The 15,857-nt window shown below is 37.2% G+C and overlaps 1 protein-coding gene across 1 annotated transcript in view; it reads left to right on the top strand.

Annotated features, from left to right (window-relative positions):
• MYO1H (myosin IH) overlaps positions 1-14,457 on the top strand; it is an 835,299-nt gene extending 820,842 nt beyond the window's left edge. The window contains exons 30-31 of the mRNA XM_044068514.1: positions 6,111-6,210; positions 12,963-14,457. Coding sequence (XP_043924449.1) covers positions 6,111-6,210; positions 12,963-12,989 — 127 coding nt within the window. The 3' untranslated portion in view covers positions 12,990-14,457. The remainder of the gene's footprint in view (positions 1-6,110; positions 6,211-12,962) is intronic.
• The last annotated feature ends 1,400 nt before the right edge of the window (positions 14,458-15,857 follow it).

The following is a 15,857-nucleotide window of genomic DNA, read 5'->3' as shown; positions in this document are numbered from 1 at the left end:
CAAACATGGGACCTAAAAAAGGACAAAAGGAAATAAGGCAGAATTAAAAGGATACAGGCAATAAAAAGGGAAAAACTATAGGGCAGCACAAAAAAGAAACATAGGGAAAAAAAAAGGAAAAGGGGAAAAAAAGGGAAAAAGGGAAAAAAGTAGATTAAAAAAAAGTAAAGGCACAAAAAAAAATAGGGACCTAAAAAAAGGAAATATGGAAAAAAGGAAAGGGGAAAAAAATATAAAAAAGCAAAAAAAAAAAAAGGGGCATATAAGTATACATGGGAATAGGGGGTTTTGGGGGGAGCATAAAAAAAGACAGGACTAATGGAAAAGAAAAGAAGGGGAAAAAAGAACAGGAAAAAGGAGAAAAAAGGAAAAGGGAAAAGGAAAAAAAGGGCCAAAAAAAAAAAGGAAAAGGGGAAAAAAAAAAAGAATAAAAGATGACAGGAAAAAAAAAGGGGAAAGGGGGAATAAAAGAACAGGATAATATGGAAAAAAAGGCAGTTGGAGAATAAAAAAAAACCAAAAGGGGAAAAAAAAATTTTAAGGGGAAAAAGGACAAACGGAAAAAAAGGGAAAGGGAAAAAATAGCAGGACTAAAAGAAAAAAAATTGGGAAAAAAAAACTAAGGAGAAAAGGAAAAATAAAAGTAAAATAAAGGGAAAAAGGCATAGGGGAAAAAAATAAGGAAAAAAAAAAACAGGAAAGGGAGCCCAAAAAAAAGGACTACAAAATGGGAAAAAAGGAAAAAGGCAACCAAAGGGGGAAATAGGGAAAAAAAAAAGGGGAGACAAAAAGACAGGAAAAGGAAAAATTAACAGAGGGAAAACAAAAAAAAAAATAAAAGAAAAAAAGGCAATAGGGAAAAAAAAAAAAAGGAAAAAAAAAAACAAGTAAACAACAAAAAACCCAAAGGGCAGGAAAAAAAGAAAGGGGGGAAAAGGAAAAGGGAAAAACAAAAAAAAAAGAAAAAAAAAGGGAAAAAGGAAAAAAGGGGAAAAAAGAAAAAGGGGAAAAAAAAAGAAAAAAAAGGAAAAAAAAAAAAGCACAAAAAAATAGAAAATGAAGGAAAAGATAAGGGAAAAAAACAGGATAATAGGGGAAAAAAAAAAGGGGATAAAATAAAAAAACATAGTGAAATGAAAATAAGGGAGAAAAAAATACAGGTGCAGAAAAAGGAAGGGGCCCAAAAAAGGACTACAAAAAAAAGGGAAAGGGAAAAAAAAGACAAAAAAGGGCAAAAGGGGGGGTAAAATTTTCAACTAAAGGAAAAAAAGGACCCAAAAAAAAAAAAGGCAGACATAGGGGTTAAAGGAAAAAAAATTTGAAAAAGGGGAAAAAAAGGGAAAGGGGAAAAAAGAAAAACAAAAAATTTAAAAAAGGGGGAAAAGAAAATAGGGGAAAAAAATTAGAGGAAATAAGGGAAAAAAGTAAAAAAGACATTAAAAAAAAAAGTTGGGAGGACAAAAGAGAAAAAAAAAAAGGGGTTTTTGGGAGAAATAAAAGGAATAAAAATGGGAAATAGAAAAAAAGGGGAGCACATAAAGAAAAAAAATTTGGGAAATAAAAAATAAACCTACATAGGGGAAAAAGGGTTTTAAAAGGGGAATAAAAAGGGCACTACATGGTGAGGGAAATAGATGACAGTGCTACCTATAGGGCAGCACTATAAAGTAAAGTAGGACAGGACTACATAGTGCGGAAATGTAAGGCAGTTAGCTATAGGGCAGCACTATAAAGTACGACAGGACTACATAGTGCAGAAATGTAAGGCAGTTAGCTATAGGGCAGCACAATAAAGTATGACAGTGCTACATGGTGCAGAAATGTAAGGCAGTTAGCTTTAGGGCAGCACTATAAAGTACAACAGTACTACATAGTGCAGAAATGTAAGGTAGTTAGCTATAGGGCAGCACAATAAAGTACGACAGGACTATATAGTGCAGAAATGTAATGTAGTTAGCTATAGCGCAGCACTATAAAGTATGACAGGACTACATAGTGCAAAAATGTAAGGCAGTTAGCTATAGGGCAGCACTATAAAGTATGACAGTACTACATAGTGCGGAAATGTAAGGTAGTTAGCTATAGGGCAGCACTATAAAGTAAAGTACGACAGGACTACGTAGTGCAGAAATATAAGGCAGTTACCTATCGGGCAGCACTATAAAGTACTACATAGTGCGGAAATGTAAGACAGTTACCTATAGGGCAGCACTATAAAGTACGACAGGACTACATAGTGCAGAAATGTAAGGCAGTTACCTATAGGGCAGCACTATAAAGTACAACAGGACTACATAGTGCAGATTTAAGGCAGTTACCTATAGGGCAACACTATAAATTATGACAGTACTACATAGTGCAGAAATGTAAGGCAGTTAGCTACAGGCCAGCTTGCCTTAACAAGAAGCTAGATGCAGCTCCTTTGTAAGGCATAAGGTACCATTAGTAACTGTCTTATACCAGCACTATAAAGTACTACATAGTGTGGAAATGTAAGGCAGTTAGCTATAGGGCAGCACTATAAAGTACAACAGGACTACATAGTGAGGAAATGTAAGGCAGATACCTACAGGGCAGCACTATAAAGTATGACCAGACTACATAGTGTTGAAATGTAAGGCAGTTAGCTATAGGGCAGCACTATAAAGTACGACAGGACTACATAGTGCAGAAATGTAAGACAGTTAGCTATAGGGCAGCACAATAAAGTATGACAGTACTACATAGTGCGGAAATGTAAGGCAGTTAGCTATAGGGCAGCACTATAAAGTATGACAGGACTACATAGTGCAGAAATGTAAGGTAGTTAGCTATAGGGCAGCACTATAAAGTATGACAGGACTACATAGTGTGGAAATGTAAGGCAGTTAGCTATAGGACAGCACTATAAAGTACGACAGGACTACATAGTGCAGAAATGTAAGGCAGTTAGCTATAGGGCAGCACTATAAAGTATGACAGGACTACATAGTGAGGAAATGTAAGGCAGTTAGCTATAGGGCAGCACTATAAAGTATGACAGGACTACATAGTGCAGAAATGTAAGGCAGTTAGCTATAGGGCAGCACTATAAAGATAGGACTACATAGTGTGGAAATGTAAGGCAGTTAGCTATAGGGCAGCACTATAAAGTACGACAGGACTACATAGTGAGGAAATGTAAGGCAGTTAGCTATAGGGCAGCACTATAAAGTATGACAGGACTACATAGTGCAGAAATGTAAGGCAGTTAGCTATAGGGCAGCACTATAAAGTATGACAGGACTACATAGTGCAGAAATGTAAGGCAGTTAGCTATAGGGCAGCACTATAAAGTATGACAGTGCTACATAGTGCAGAAATGTAAGGCAGTTAGCTATAGGGCAGCACTATAAAGTACGACAGGACTACATAGTGAGGAAATGTAAGGCAGTTAGCTATAGGCAGCACTATAAAGTATGACAGGACTACATAGTGCAGAAATGTAAGGCAGTTACCTATAGGGCAGCACTATAAAGTATGACAGGACTACATAGTGCAGAAATGTAAGGCAGTTAGCTATAGGGCAGCACTATAAAGTACAACAGGACTACATAGTGCAGAAATGTAAGGCAGTTAGCTATAGGGCAGCACAATAAAGTATGACAGGACTACATAGTGAGGAAATGTAAGGCAGTTACCTATAGGCAGCACTATAAAGTATGACAGGACTACATAGTGCAGAAATGTAAGGTAGTTAGCTATAGGGCAGCACTATAAAGTATGACAGGACTACATAGTGCAGAAATGTAAGGCAGTTACCTATAGGGCAGCACTATAAAGTACGACAGGACTACATAGTGCGGAAATGTAAGGCAGTTACCTATAGGGCAGCACTATAAAGTAAAGTACGACAGGACTGCATAGTGCAGAAATATTAGGCAGTTAGCTATAGGGCAGCACTATAAAGTACTACATAGTGTGGAAATGTAAGACAGTTACCTATAGGACAGCACTAGGGCAGCAGTATAAAGTACAATAGGACTACATAGTGCAGAAATGTAAGGCAGTTACCTATAGGCAACACTATAAATTATGACAGTACTACATAATGCAGAAATGTAAGGCAGTTACCTATAGGCAACACTATAAAGTATGACAGGACTACATGACTACATAGTGCAGAAATGTAAGGCAGTTAGCTATAGGGCAGCACTATAAAGTATGACAGGACTACATAGTGCAAAATGTAAGGCAGTTACCTATAGGGCAGCACTATAAAGTATGACAGGACTACATAGTGCGGAAATGTAAGGCAGTTACCTATAGGGCAGCACTATAAAGTATGACAGGACTACATAGTGCAGAAATGTAAAGCAGTTACCTATAGGGCAGCACTATAAAGTACGATAGGACTACATAGTGTGGAAATGTAAAGCAGTTAGCTATAGGGCAGCACTATAAAGTATGACAGTACTACATAGTGCAAAAATGTAAGGCAGTTACCTATAGGCAACACTATAAAGTATGACAGGACTACATGGTGCAGAAATGTAAGGCAGTTACCTATAGGGCAGCACTATAAATATTGCGGAAATGTAAGTTAGTTACCTATAGGGCAACACTATAAAGTATGACAGGACTACATAGTGCAGAAATGTAAGGCAGTTACCTATAGGGCAGCACTATAAAGTACGACTGGACTACATAATGCGGAAATGTAAGGCAGTTACCTATAGGGCAGCACTATAAATATTGCGGAAATGTAAGTTAGTTACCTATAGGGCAACACTATAAAGTATGATAGGACTACACAGTGCAGAAATGTAAGGCCGTTAGCTGCAGGGCATCTTGCATTAACAGTAAGCTAGATGCAGCTCCCTTGTAAGGCATAAAGTACCATTAGTAACTGTCTTATACTACTGAGTTGTCATCTGCCATCATGCCTGACTGTTATTCCTATATAAATTACAGACATTAGGCATGAGGGTGAACCAGAGGTTGTTGCCATATTAAGGTGAAGAAGGGATCTGGTATTGTATGAACTCAATAGCATTACTGTCTGGGGCTTAGATAAGGAAGTGTGTGGTACCAGGTTTGCCTACAGGAAACTTTGCCTGTAGAGATTTTCCTGACATGCAACACAGTGCTTTATTTATTTCAGTTTGTTTTATTTTATGTTATTTTTTACATACTACCAGGGAAAGGAATGACTGAACTCAAGAGTAGCATCACTGATAGGTAAATGACTGCTGTTTTGTAAGTTACTCAGCTTGGACTAGCCAGTATTCCAAATGGCATATCCCTCTCATATTTGCACATTGGATTGTGCCTTCATGAATTCCCCAATAGCACACATCCTGTCAGCACAGGTATTCATATAATGCATGCTTCCTATCTGTTTGTGTCTTTACATATCCCCAAAGCCATGAATTATGTGAGGCTGGGCATTCTCATGTCCACCAATGTCACACACCCGTCAAGTCTCAGCTCCTGTTTGAAAAAAAAATGACCTACATATGATTTAGTGTAGTGAGGCAAAAACAAGCTATGATGTTCTTCCTTTTTTCTCCTCCCTTACTATCTTTTTATCATTATTATGATAACCAGGACGTATATAATATGCCCAAACTAATTTCACTTTGTCTCTTTTTATGCAAAAGAAGTATAGTTTCAACAATGAATATGAGTAAAAAGGGGAAAAAGTTACATTCTGTAGCACAAGATGAGCAGGTATTTACACATAATCACAAGATTAAACATCAGTAATCTAATATATATGCCTTAGGGGAAGGTACCATAAAAATTCTGTCCCAAGTTTTTATCATTCCTGGGATGCCACTGTATATAAATGAATGACTGCAAGTGATTCTAATGGTTAAGGTGTTTCCCTTACAAACACAAGGTGCAGGGTTTGAGTCTCACAAGGGATAATTGGCTAGGCTTAAAATGGCTCGCAAGGGCAGTTAGCCTAGTACTAACCTATGAACCTATGAACCTATACTGCAAACTCAAGTTAGTCATTTGTCATTTCATTGCTGAGCTTAAAATCTACTAAAACTGAAGCTGAAGTATCCTGGTGTTTTCACTGTATTAATGCAAATGTGAGTGATATCTTAAATACTAAAAATGTAAACACTGTTACTTTTCAGCCTTCAGTTCACAATTCATCCTGGCACAGAAGGAACAATTGATTTCAGCACAGGTCAGCAACCTCAGATCTACAAAGCCAAAAATGGACACCTGATGGTGGTAAGAACTTCTCAGAATGTACAAAATGTGCGCACTGTATTTGTGCTACATGTATAATTTCTCTAGGGGATGTTATATTCTGTATGTACTATTTATTTTAATTCTTTCCCAAATTCAAGTCAATACCCAAGCAATACTTCAAAAAAAGGTGTGTTATAAAGTCACAAACGCATGCTATAGGAACCATATAAAGTAAATATGAAGAGAAATTATTTTAATCACCAAATAAGTAATGTTATTCATAGGTCATTAAGGCCACATCTCGGCTGACATCAACATAATTTCTAGAAGAACTTGATCTCAGTCATCCTGATGTAGATCCTAACCATCCCAAATTTCATTTCAGTCTCCAGTGTCTCCTAGATGTTCTAATTTAATTATAGGATAATGGGAAGTACAAAGCAACAGTCTAGTGACCATTAACACTTTGCCAATACCAACACATAGACTGTGCACCCTCTCTCAAAGTGGGCTAAGCCAGTCAAGCCTGGGGTGAATTTGTGAGTATCTATCCATCATCAAGGTCCCAATAGTGTATCACATTGCTTAATTTGCAGGGAAAGTCTGTTCTACAGTTGGAAAAGGCATTATGTGATGAACAACTATCATCATTGTATCTTATTAATATGCTGGTGTAGATTTAAAGGGCTCTGGTATTAGTGGTACTGTTTGATTTGTGAAGATTTGTTTGTATTTGTTTTCTGGAGATGCAAGAGATACAAAACCAGTGGGTGTAAAATGACATGCAAGGCAATGCATATATCATCCTTCAGAAGTCTTGAAGAAACTGAATAAAGGGACAGTGCCTCCAGTTTTCTTGGTGGGTTATGCTTTTAGTCCAGCAATATGCTTAGTTAGGAACCTTTGGGTTATTTCTATCTGTATGATATATTTTGTAAGGAACATCCCAAAGAGGGTGTCATGCTCAATAACTGGCCTAATCAATTCTGAATATAAGGGAATTATGACATCTTTTGATCTAGATGATATTCTATTGCCAATTAGCTGCACTCTGCAAAAGGACTTCCTGACCACTGTCACCACATGATGATCAAAGGATAGAGAATTATTAACCCAAATCCCAAGGTCCCTAGCAACCTTTTCAGTTTGGAGTGGGGTATTGTCTATGCTGCATGCTCTGGGGAGAGTCTGTGGCAATATACTGCTTCTTCACATTCGGTCTGAACCCATTTTTAGTATATAAGGTATTCACAAGTGTAAGTTCTTGCTGAAGGGTTTGGACATCAGAGGGGTACTTGACAATGACTCCCAGTTTGCAGTCATAAGAAAACTTTGTTAGCCAGATAGCTTAATTCCTGTAGTGGAGATCAGAAAAGCAAATGCCAAACAGGAGGGTTCCAAACATAGAGCCTTGTGGGACAGCACTTTTCATGTTCATGTTCTTTAGTGAAGTACCTGCCACCTACACTGTCTAGGTTCTACTTTTTAGCCAGTTTGTCATCCAATTTAACACAGAAATCAATTTTTTTAGAGGATTAAGCTTAATAGCTATGCTACCATAGGCGATGTATCATATGCCTTGGCCAAGTCAAGATACACCATGGGGACAACATAACTGCTGTCAACAGCCTGTGTTAACCTCTCAAAGTAAACTAAATTCATTAGACAGGCTCTATCCTTGACAAAGCCAAACTGTTGTGGGTCTAGAGTGAGACTGTTGATGTCATACTTCATCAGGTCAGTCATAATATGTTCCATGACATTTCAAATTAGACTTGGAACTATAATTCCTGGGATCAGTGGTGGGGTCACCCTTGAGAGTGGCACCATTATTGCTGGGCACCAAACCTCAGGTATAAAGCCTGTGGCTAAGCTCAGGTTAAACAATTTAAGGAGTGACTCTGCCAGGGATAGTTTAGTATGGTTTATAAACACTCAGATATATTGTTAGGTCACATGGAGGAAGTATTTTTGGTCTTTGAAAATACTTTCAGTGTATGTTCTATAGTGATGATGGGGAGCTCCGGTGATTTAATGATAAGCAGACTTTGGAAGGCTGTCTCTGAAGTAACTTTTGCACTGAATTTATTTGTTTTCATGCTAGCATTGTCTATTGAGTCAGAATAGGTAGTGCCATTTTGAGTAAGTTCAGAGCAAAGTTGGGTACTCTTTTTTTTAGTTTCCTCGTGTAGATAAAGAAGGATTTGTAGTTCTCCTTAGCTTCAGATGCTAACTTAAGTTCATGGGCTGCTTTAGCAGACCTAGTAGTATTTTTCAAGTTATAAGTAAATATTCTGATATCCTTGATATGAGAGTTTTTCAAGTTATTCATACTTATTCTGATATTGTCCATGATACGAAAGGCTTTTGATCTGTTGCATCCTTTAAGGATTTTTTAGCCCTATATTGTAGAGTTTATTTATGTTGTTGGACCACCACTTCCCATTATATTTCGACCTGATTGGGACTGCTACTTTAATACACTTGTGCAGGAGGGCATATAACTCTTTGAAGCTACCTACTGTGGCAGCACTTGGGCTGATGCATTTATAATTGAATTATGAAATTTTATCATAGAATTTGATGAGGTTGCTATATTAGAAATACTTTCATTCTGAGACATTGGTTTCAGGGGGTTTAGAGATTTTGAAGTAATAATTTTTAGATTATGATCCATCTCAAGTGCAGAAGGAGATACCAGGGGAATAGTGTATGAAGAAGGTGTATTCATAAGGACCAAATCTAGAATACTATGTCCTTCAGTGGGTTTGTTAGCAATCTGGTCCTGGGAGTTTTTCTTTGTTGAATATAAAAACTTTTGGGTATATCTTATTTTGGGGGTATAGATGCTCCAGCTTATTTAAGGTAGTTAAAATCTCCAGAGTTCTTGTTTATCAGCAGTTCACGGTATACATTTAGGAACCTTACATAGAGCATGACTTGTAATAGGCTATGACCTAATAGTTGGGCCTGTTTACTGTGACTTAGAGCTCTATGAGTTCAGTTTGTGGGAATCTGATTGGAGGTGATATGGTCCCTAACAAATATGGAAATGCCACCACAGTTGCCACTAGGCTTGAAAGGATGGTAGAAGTAAAACCTGGGTATGGACAGAGTGCATTCTGTACATTTAAACCAAGTTTGAGTAATGCATAAATATGGATGTGCTCCAAATCCCTTTGCAAGTTTTTGATGTGTTATAAATAACATTGACTGTTGAACAGATAACATAGTGTCCAAAATTTAGAAAGTAGATATAGTAAAACACTTGCCAAAACAGCCCAATTCTGGTAAAATTTTTTTCAACTCCATCCCATTTTAGTTTTACCCATCTTAGGAGAAATACTTGAGAACCGTCATCCACAGCCAAATCTCACAATATGCAAAGTAATATGTCAAGCATAAATTATTGAACATCAAACAAGATGTACAGTATGATGAATGGAAATGACATTACCATAAAAATAAAAACTGAAACTTTAACTCTGACCAAAACAAAAAGAATCAGTTTTTATTTTTATGGTAGTATTATTTCCATTCATCGTACTGTACATCTCATTCAGTGTTCAATAATTTATGTTTTGATTCTTTTAATGCTGACACTGTCTAGTTATTAGATTTTTAATACATTAAGCAGTACAATATTATATCCCAAAAACAATATGATTTTGGGGCAGATCAGAGTACAATGACCTCAGTCTGGATCCACTCTGATGAGATTTTATTATAAAGAAAATGTAGCTAAATGCACTCTCTATTACTTTCACAACAGTATCTGATACATTTGTCCACAGCATACTAATTAATTATATGATAGAAATAAGGATGAGTGCAAACACCACCTGCACATGGTTTTAATGCTTGTGTTAACAAGGTAACTGAACTGGTCTGAAGAGCCCTTTCAGCCGTGTCCTTGGTCACAAGGACAAAGGCAATTATGAATGAATAATAGATTACATACAACAAATACAATACAATATACAACAGTCAGTTGCACCAGTATTAGATTATTATATTTAATTATAAGCTGTAAATGAAAACATATAAATTATTATGTATAACTGTGCTTCCGATAAGAAAGCAAAAAGGAAGTTAGCACTGCTATTACTAAGCAGACATATGATTAGATGCAAAAGTAAATGTAGACAATGTGCCCAGGCATTAAGTAAATTAAACAACCCCACCAGCATTTCTTAAATAACCATTCGTCCCCCTCATTTAGTGATCACTATCCAATTCATTTTAAAATTAATAAATTCATTTTCAATTTTATGGCAAAACTGATTTCTTTCAGACCAAAAACTGCATCTAACATTAACAACCTTAAATCTCACTTTTCACCATGGATTGGTCACTAATACTCTCCCTACAAGACCCTAACTCACCTGCTGAAATCCAAGGCACTGATAAAAAGTGAGAATAAGAGTGAGTCTAATATTGAACCCTGAGGTGGGTCTAACATTGAACCCTGAGGAACTTTCATGGATATTATGATCTATTACCTTAATTGTTCTACCTGACAGACAGCTTTTAAATCCTAGATTTATTAGGGTTTGGTAACTGGTGCACAGGAGATAGGCTGTAAATTATAAGCTGTTAACGAGGTACCTCCTACGGCACAGAGTTTGATTTCCTCAGCTTTCATTTGCCTACAATATGCTCTTGAGCAAGTCTCTTAACCAGACAGCAGTTTAGGTCAGTGTGAAATCTGGGTTAGGAACATTGATGGTCTTGTGGACTGCATGCCTAATAACTACCTATGAGGAAGTGTCGACAGTGCAACAAGTAGCACACTCACCTTTGGTCCAGGAAGGCTGTTGGTTCTTTTTGCACTCCAGGTGATTACACTGCTGACATTGCAGTGCAGCACTGGGGGTGCTGCACTCCTGAATGTCTTGTCCTTAGGATGAGACACTAAACCAAGGTTCCATCTGCTTGAACTGGTCACAACTCAGGTCTTGTCACAACTTCCATTAGTCTCCACATCAACCTCAGTTACCCTCACCTCCCCCTTATACATCACAATTCTACTTCAAACAAATCAAATTTAGACATAGTATACCATTTTGGAAGTAGTTTTAGTAAAACCCATGTCAAAACGTTCAAGTTCGTTAATGTTTTGAACTCCATCCCATCTCAGTTTTACCCACCTTAAGAAAATTACTTGAGAAGATCATCTACATCCTCCAAAAGGGTCTCACTAAGACGGATACCTGGTGTCAAAATCATGGCCTCAAGCTAAATGCCAAAAAGTGCATAGTCATCCCCTTTGGAAAAAAACAAAGTACCCACAAACTACCACATAGGTGGTCGTCCCCTAAATATGGAAGATGTAATAAGGGATCTGGGCCAAACATTGCCAAAGTGGTTAGAAAATCCTTCTACATGGCCCACCTAATCACAAAAGGGTTTGCATTCAGATCAAAAGAGGTCATTGTGCCCCTCTCACTCATCAGACCCATCATAGAATACAATGCCCCATTTGGGATGTACCTTACAAGACACCTGCAACAGCTGGAAAGATCACAGAAGTACCTCACCAAGAGGATCACTGGCCTCAAACAGATGTCCTATGCAGCTCAACTGAAGAAACTCCAGCTGTACTCGGTTGCATACCACCTACTCAGAGGTGATCTCTGCCTGACATACAAGGCCATGTCCAACCCAGAATTGATGGACATGCTCCACCTAAAGAAAACCTTATCCCCTCGAGCCACATGCTCTAGTGATCTAAACCTCACCACAACAATAAATAGGACGTGCTGGAGGGACAGATTCCTGTCCCAGAGACTTCCCATGCTTTGGAACAAGATTCCAATTTACATTAGGCAGAGCTCCTCACAAACACTCTTCAAAAGAAACCTTGATGAGTGGATGGGAAACAGAAAGTTTATCCCTGGGATCAATTCAGTGGCTCTGCTGGACAGAGGCACAGGGAACTAATCTAAGAGGGCGGCAAAAGCCAACATATTTTAGCTAAGCTTATAACTGCCTTCGGGCAGATAGCCTAGTACCTGCCTATACATCCATCTGTAACAACACATCAAGCAATACAGCATGCAGTTCCTAGGAAAATACAGTTCTTGGACAGCTCAAAGCACAATGACCACAATATAATCCATCTGATGTTATTTAACTATAAAAAAAATAGTATACCCTGTATTGATCTCATAACAGCTTTTGATCCAGTCATTCACATTTTACTAACCATTTGACAGAAATAGGAGTCAGCACAAATACCACCCAGCACATGATTTGACATCAGTAATAATTTACAAAAAATGCCACAAAGAACCACTCTTCATTTCAAGCACAAAGAATCATTCTCTGGAAGGTCACACCATCTATGGATGCAACATCAGCTTTATTTTCATTGCTTAAGTTATTGTTGGCCCACAAAATTTAATATCTTACCACCTGGCATTTGCTATGCAATTATGCTTATTGTTAAGTTTCTAATAAGCACAGAATACACCATACACATACCATGATTTAAAATTTTATTAGTTTAAATACTGTATCGGAAACTGAAAATGTTTATTTTTTTATTCCAAGTGAGATTGAAACTGACTTCTTTTGGTTTCTGTAAGAATTAATGCAGACATTCCAGATATTATTAAATGTTATTGTGGTACATGAAGTATGTCTTTCTCACTCAGTAATATTAAAAAAACAAGGCTCTGCCCAGAACAATAACAATCAGCTGTACATTTATTACAGCTGTAAAATTAATAGTTCTATAGCAATGCAAAACTGATGTACTCTAACACTTGCATTTCTGTTTTTTGCAGGTGTCACCCAGAATGAAGTCACGATGATTTTTATGAAATACATTGAAATTTTGGATTTTTAAGTACCTCAGATCGCCTGTGAATTCAAAATGGTCAGATACAAAGACAACGTGTATGTCCTTCTTGTCAGCTCTTTGCATAACCCCAGAAGACAACACTGTACAGATTCTGCTTTGGAGACAAAATCAGGCAACATTGCAGAAATGTAACTTAGCCTGGCAAACTATTCATACATTACTAATATAATGAGTCCTGCAATTCCATCATATTCCAGTTTCTAGTCCTTCAGAAATCCATGCTATAGATATTACCATAATTCATTCTGTTACTAACCTGCCAGTTTCATCCATTGCTTTCAAGATACTACGGGATGGTATAACTGCGATTTTGGTTAAGATAGTAATGTATAACTTATAAAAAAAAAAAAATATATATATATATATATATATAGAGAGAGAGAGAGAGAGATTTATTTATCTGCCATCATTTTTCTTACAACACATGAGGGATAAACTGCATATTCATAAATAATAATTTTGGGAGCAAGAAAAGCAAAGAAAAAGTGATGCCAAGAGAATATTAACAGTTCAGTGCAACATACTTTCTTGAATGTTTGTATAAGTTACTTGGTGCAACATAGTAAGATAACATTTGATTATTTAGTCCATTCTGTATGGCAGAAACTCTACATAAAATATACTGCACTGTATCCATGCAGTCTCAGCTATAGTTATGAGGTAGACATGTTAAAATGTATCCATGCAGTTCCAGCTATAGTTATGAGGTTGACATGTTAAAAAGAGTCAATGTTAGTATTTGAATAAGTCATAACACTAGCCACTGGAGCGGTAACTAGATACTATTGGCTGATGGTTTTTGCCAGAAGTACTAAATGTGCAATACCATGCATTTTTTGTGTTATAATTTGGTACACCAGCACCAGATTTCTACAGTCTTGTTCCTTCACAGACAGCCAAAGTATGCAAACATATCACTCCTTTCACACAACATACAAGCAAAACTGATTCCTTCTGATGGCAAGGCATTTTTCACAGGCTGAAACAACACAGCCTCTAATGTAAAAAGCAAAGCAAAGCAAAAAAAAGTGCACAAACTTAACAGTGGCCAACTTAAATAAAACCCTAGCATTTTCAGATCACTGAATTTTATCAATACACTCTCAGGAAATGCATTTTTTTCTGTAATATAGAATGGGACTGTTGCCTTTACCATAGTACTCATTCCAATTGTAATTTGGAACAAAAAATGTAGTCTTTGTAAAAGTTCTTAGTGAAGCAAATGTATGTATTTATTTAAGATTATATATGTCATATAATTAAAGTAGTCATTCTTTGTATCTGCATGCTGCAACCAAGTCATCACAATCCTTGCCTACTGCCTGTGTTTGTATATTTTGTTTCATTCACTTGTACTCACAGTGATTGAACCTTAACATAGTTGTTTTTTTCTACCATGCTTTATCCTGTAAATATAAACCAATAAAACACACTGTTTGTGAAAAACAGATCTTGGAAAATAATTTCATACGTGATCTTTACCTCCTAAGTATCTTCACAAAGGTTCTTCTGCAAGAACTATCCAGGATGTGAACTTACTCTGCCTACTGCATAAAGTATAAAAACACAGAGAGAAGGATTACACATATTCAAAGCACATTACACAGAATATATAAACAAGAGACCCTCATAGCCTCCTCAACGTCACCTTTGTACATCACCACTTAGTACCTTAAAAAGTAGTAAAATTGGTTTAGTGGACATTTGGAGTCATCTGATTGCAAGGTTTTCTTTCTGCCTTGCTGCTGTCAGTGTGGTCTCACTGATATTGGTTTGTTCTGCTTTACAGAAACACCCTCAGCAGAAGCAGTGCTACATTTACTGTATTTTACACCTTCCTATCAAATCTCTGAAAAATAGAGTTGTTAAAACATGTATCATTTTCTGAAAATTACTTCTAAGGAATGGATTTTCAAATGCTTCATCAGCCTGACAACACATCTATTTGAAAAACTTTAAACAGAAAGATTAAGAAAACCTGGCAATCAACTTCAAAATTAACTGAATTTAAATATAATAATACCAATTTCGCTGGTTGTGATTCTCAAACTTCCCCATTGAACCTGTTTCTGACAAAATAATGTACAGTGCCCATTAAAGAATGGCTGTAGAACTCAGTACTTTTTTGTATTTTCAGTCCTGACCAGCTTGAATATCAAGCCCCTACAGGAATAGATCATCCCTTTTATTCATGCTGCCCTACCTGTGCATTGTGTCCCACTTTACCCGATAGAGGGTGAAATACCCTCTTTCCCTTGAAGATTTTCTATATGAGAGACTTGTACCTTTTCAAAGCAGGGGGTGGGGGGTGGTAGGTCATGAAACAGCAGTAAGGCTATCATCCAAGACTGGCTGAATGTTTCTGTGAGTTCCTACTCCACTGTCCCGTAGGAGTTGATAAGCGCTACTGCTGAAATGTAATACTGGCCCATTCACCCACTGCAAACCATCTGGCAAGCACGTAGGCCTGCTAGCAGTATTAAGCAGTGTTAATCACTATAGTCAGTAATGATTAAAAACTACTAGCAGGCCTTGGTACTTGCCAAATGGTTTGCCTTCTGTGCTAGCCATGGTAACAGTCAAGCAATGAGGCCTAAGCACCATCCTAGGATGGTGAAATAATAGTGGCTGCTCACTTCCATTAATCCTAGGACTGCTTGTTCAGCACCAGGTCTGCCAGTTAAATTAGCATCCTGAGAGCTACAGTGAGGACTCCATCCTTCTGAGTCATGGAGTGGCAATTACTGGTCTGGATAACTACACTGAAGACAATAAATGCCAGTACATATTACCTGTCAACCAAATGGGTCAGCCATTT

Source organism: Protopterus annectens, chromosome 4.part0 (assembly GCF_019279795.1).
Source record: "Protopterus annectens isolate FY-2018-M chromosome 4.part0, PAN1.0, whole genome shotgun sequence".
Lineage (NCBI taxonomy): Eukaryota > Metazoa > Chordata > Ceratodontiformes > Protopteridae > Protopterus > Protopterus annectens.
Note: the sequence above shows the minus strand (reverse complement) of the source record. Positions and strands in the feature narration are given on the sequence as shown.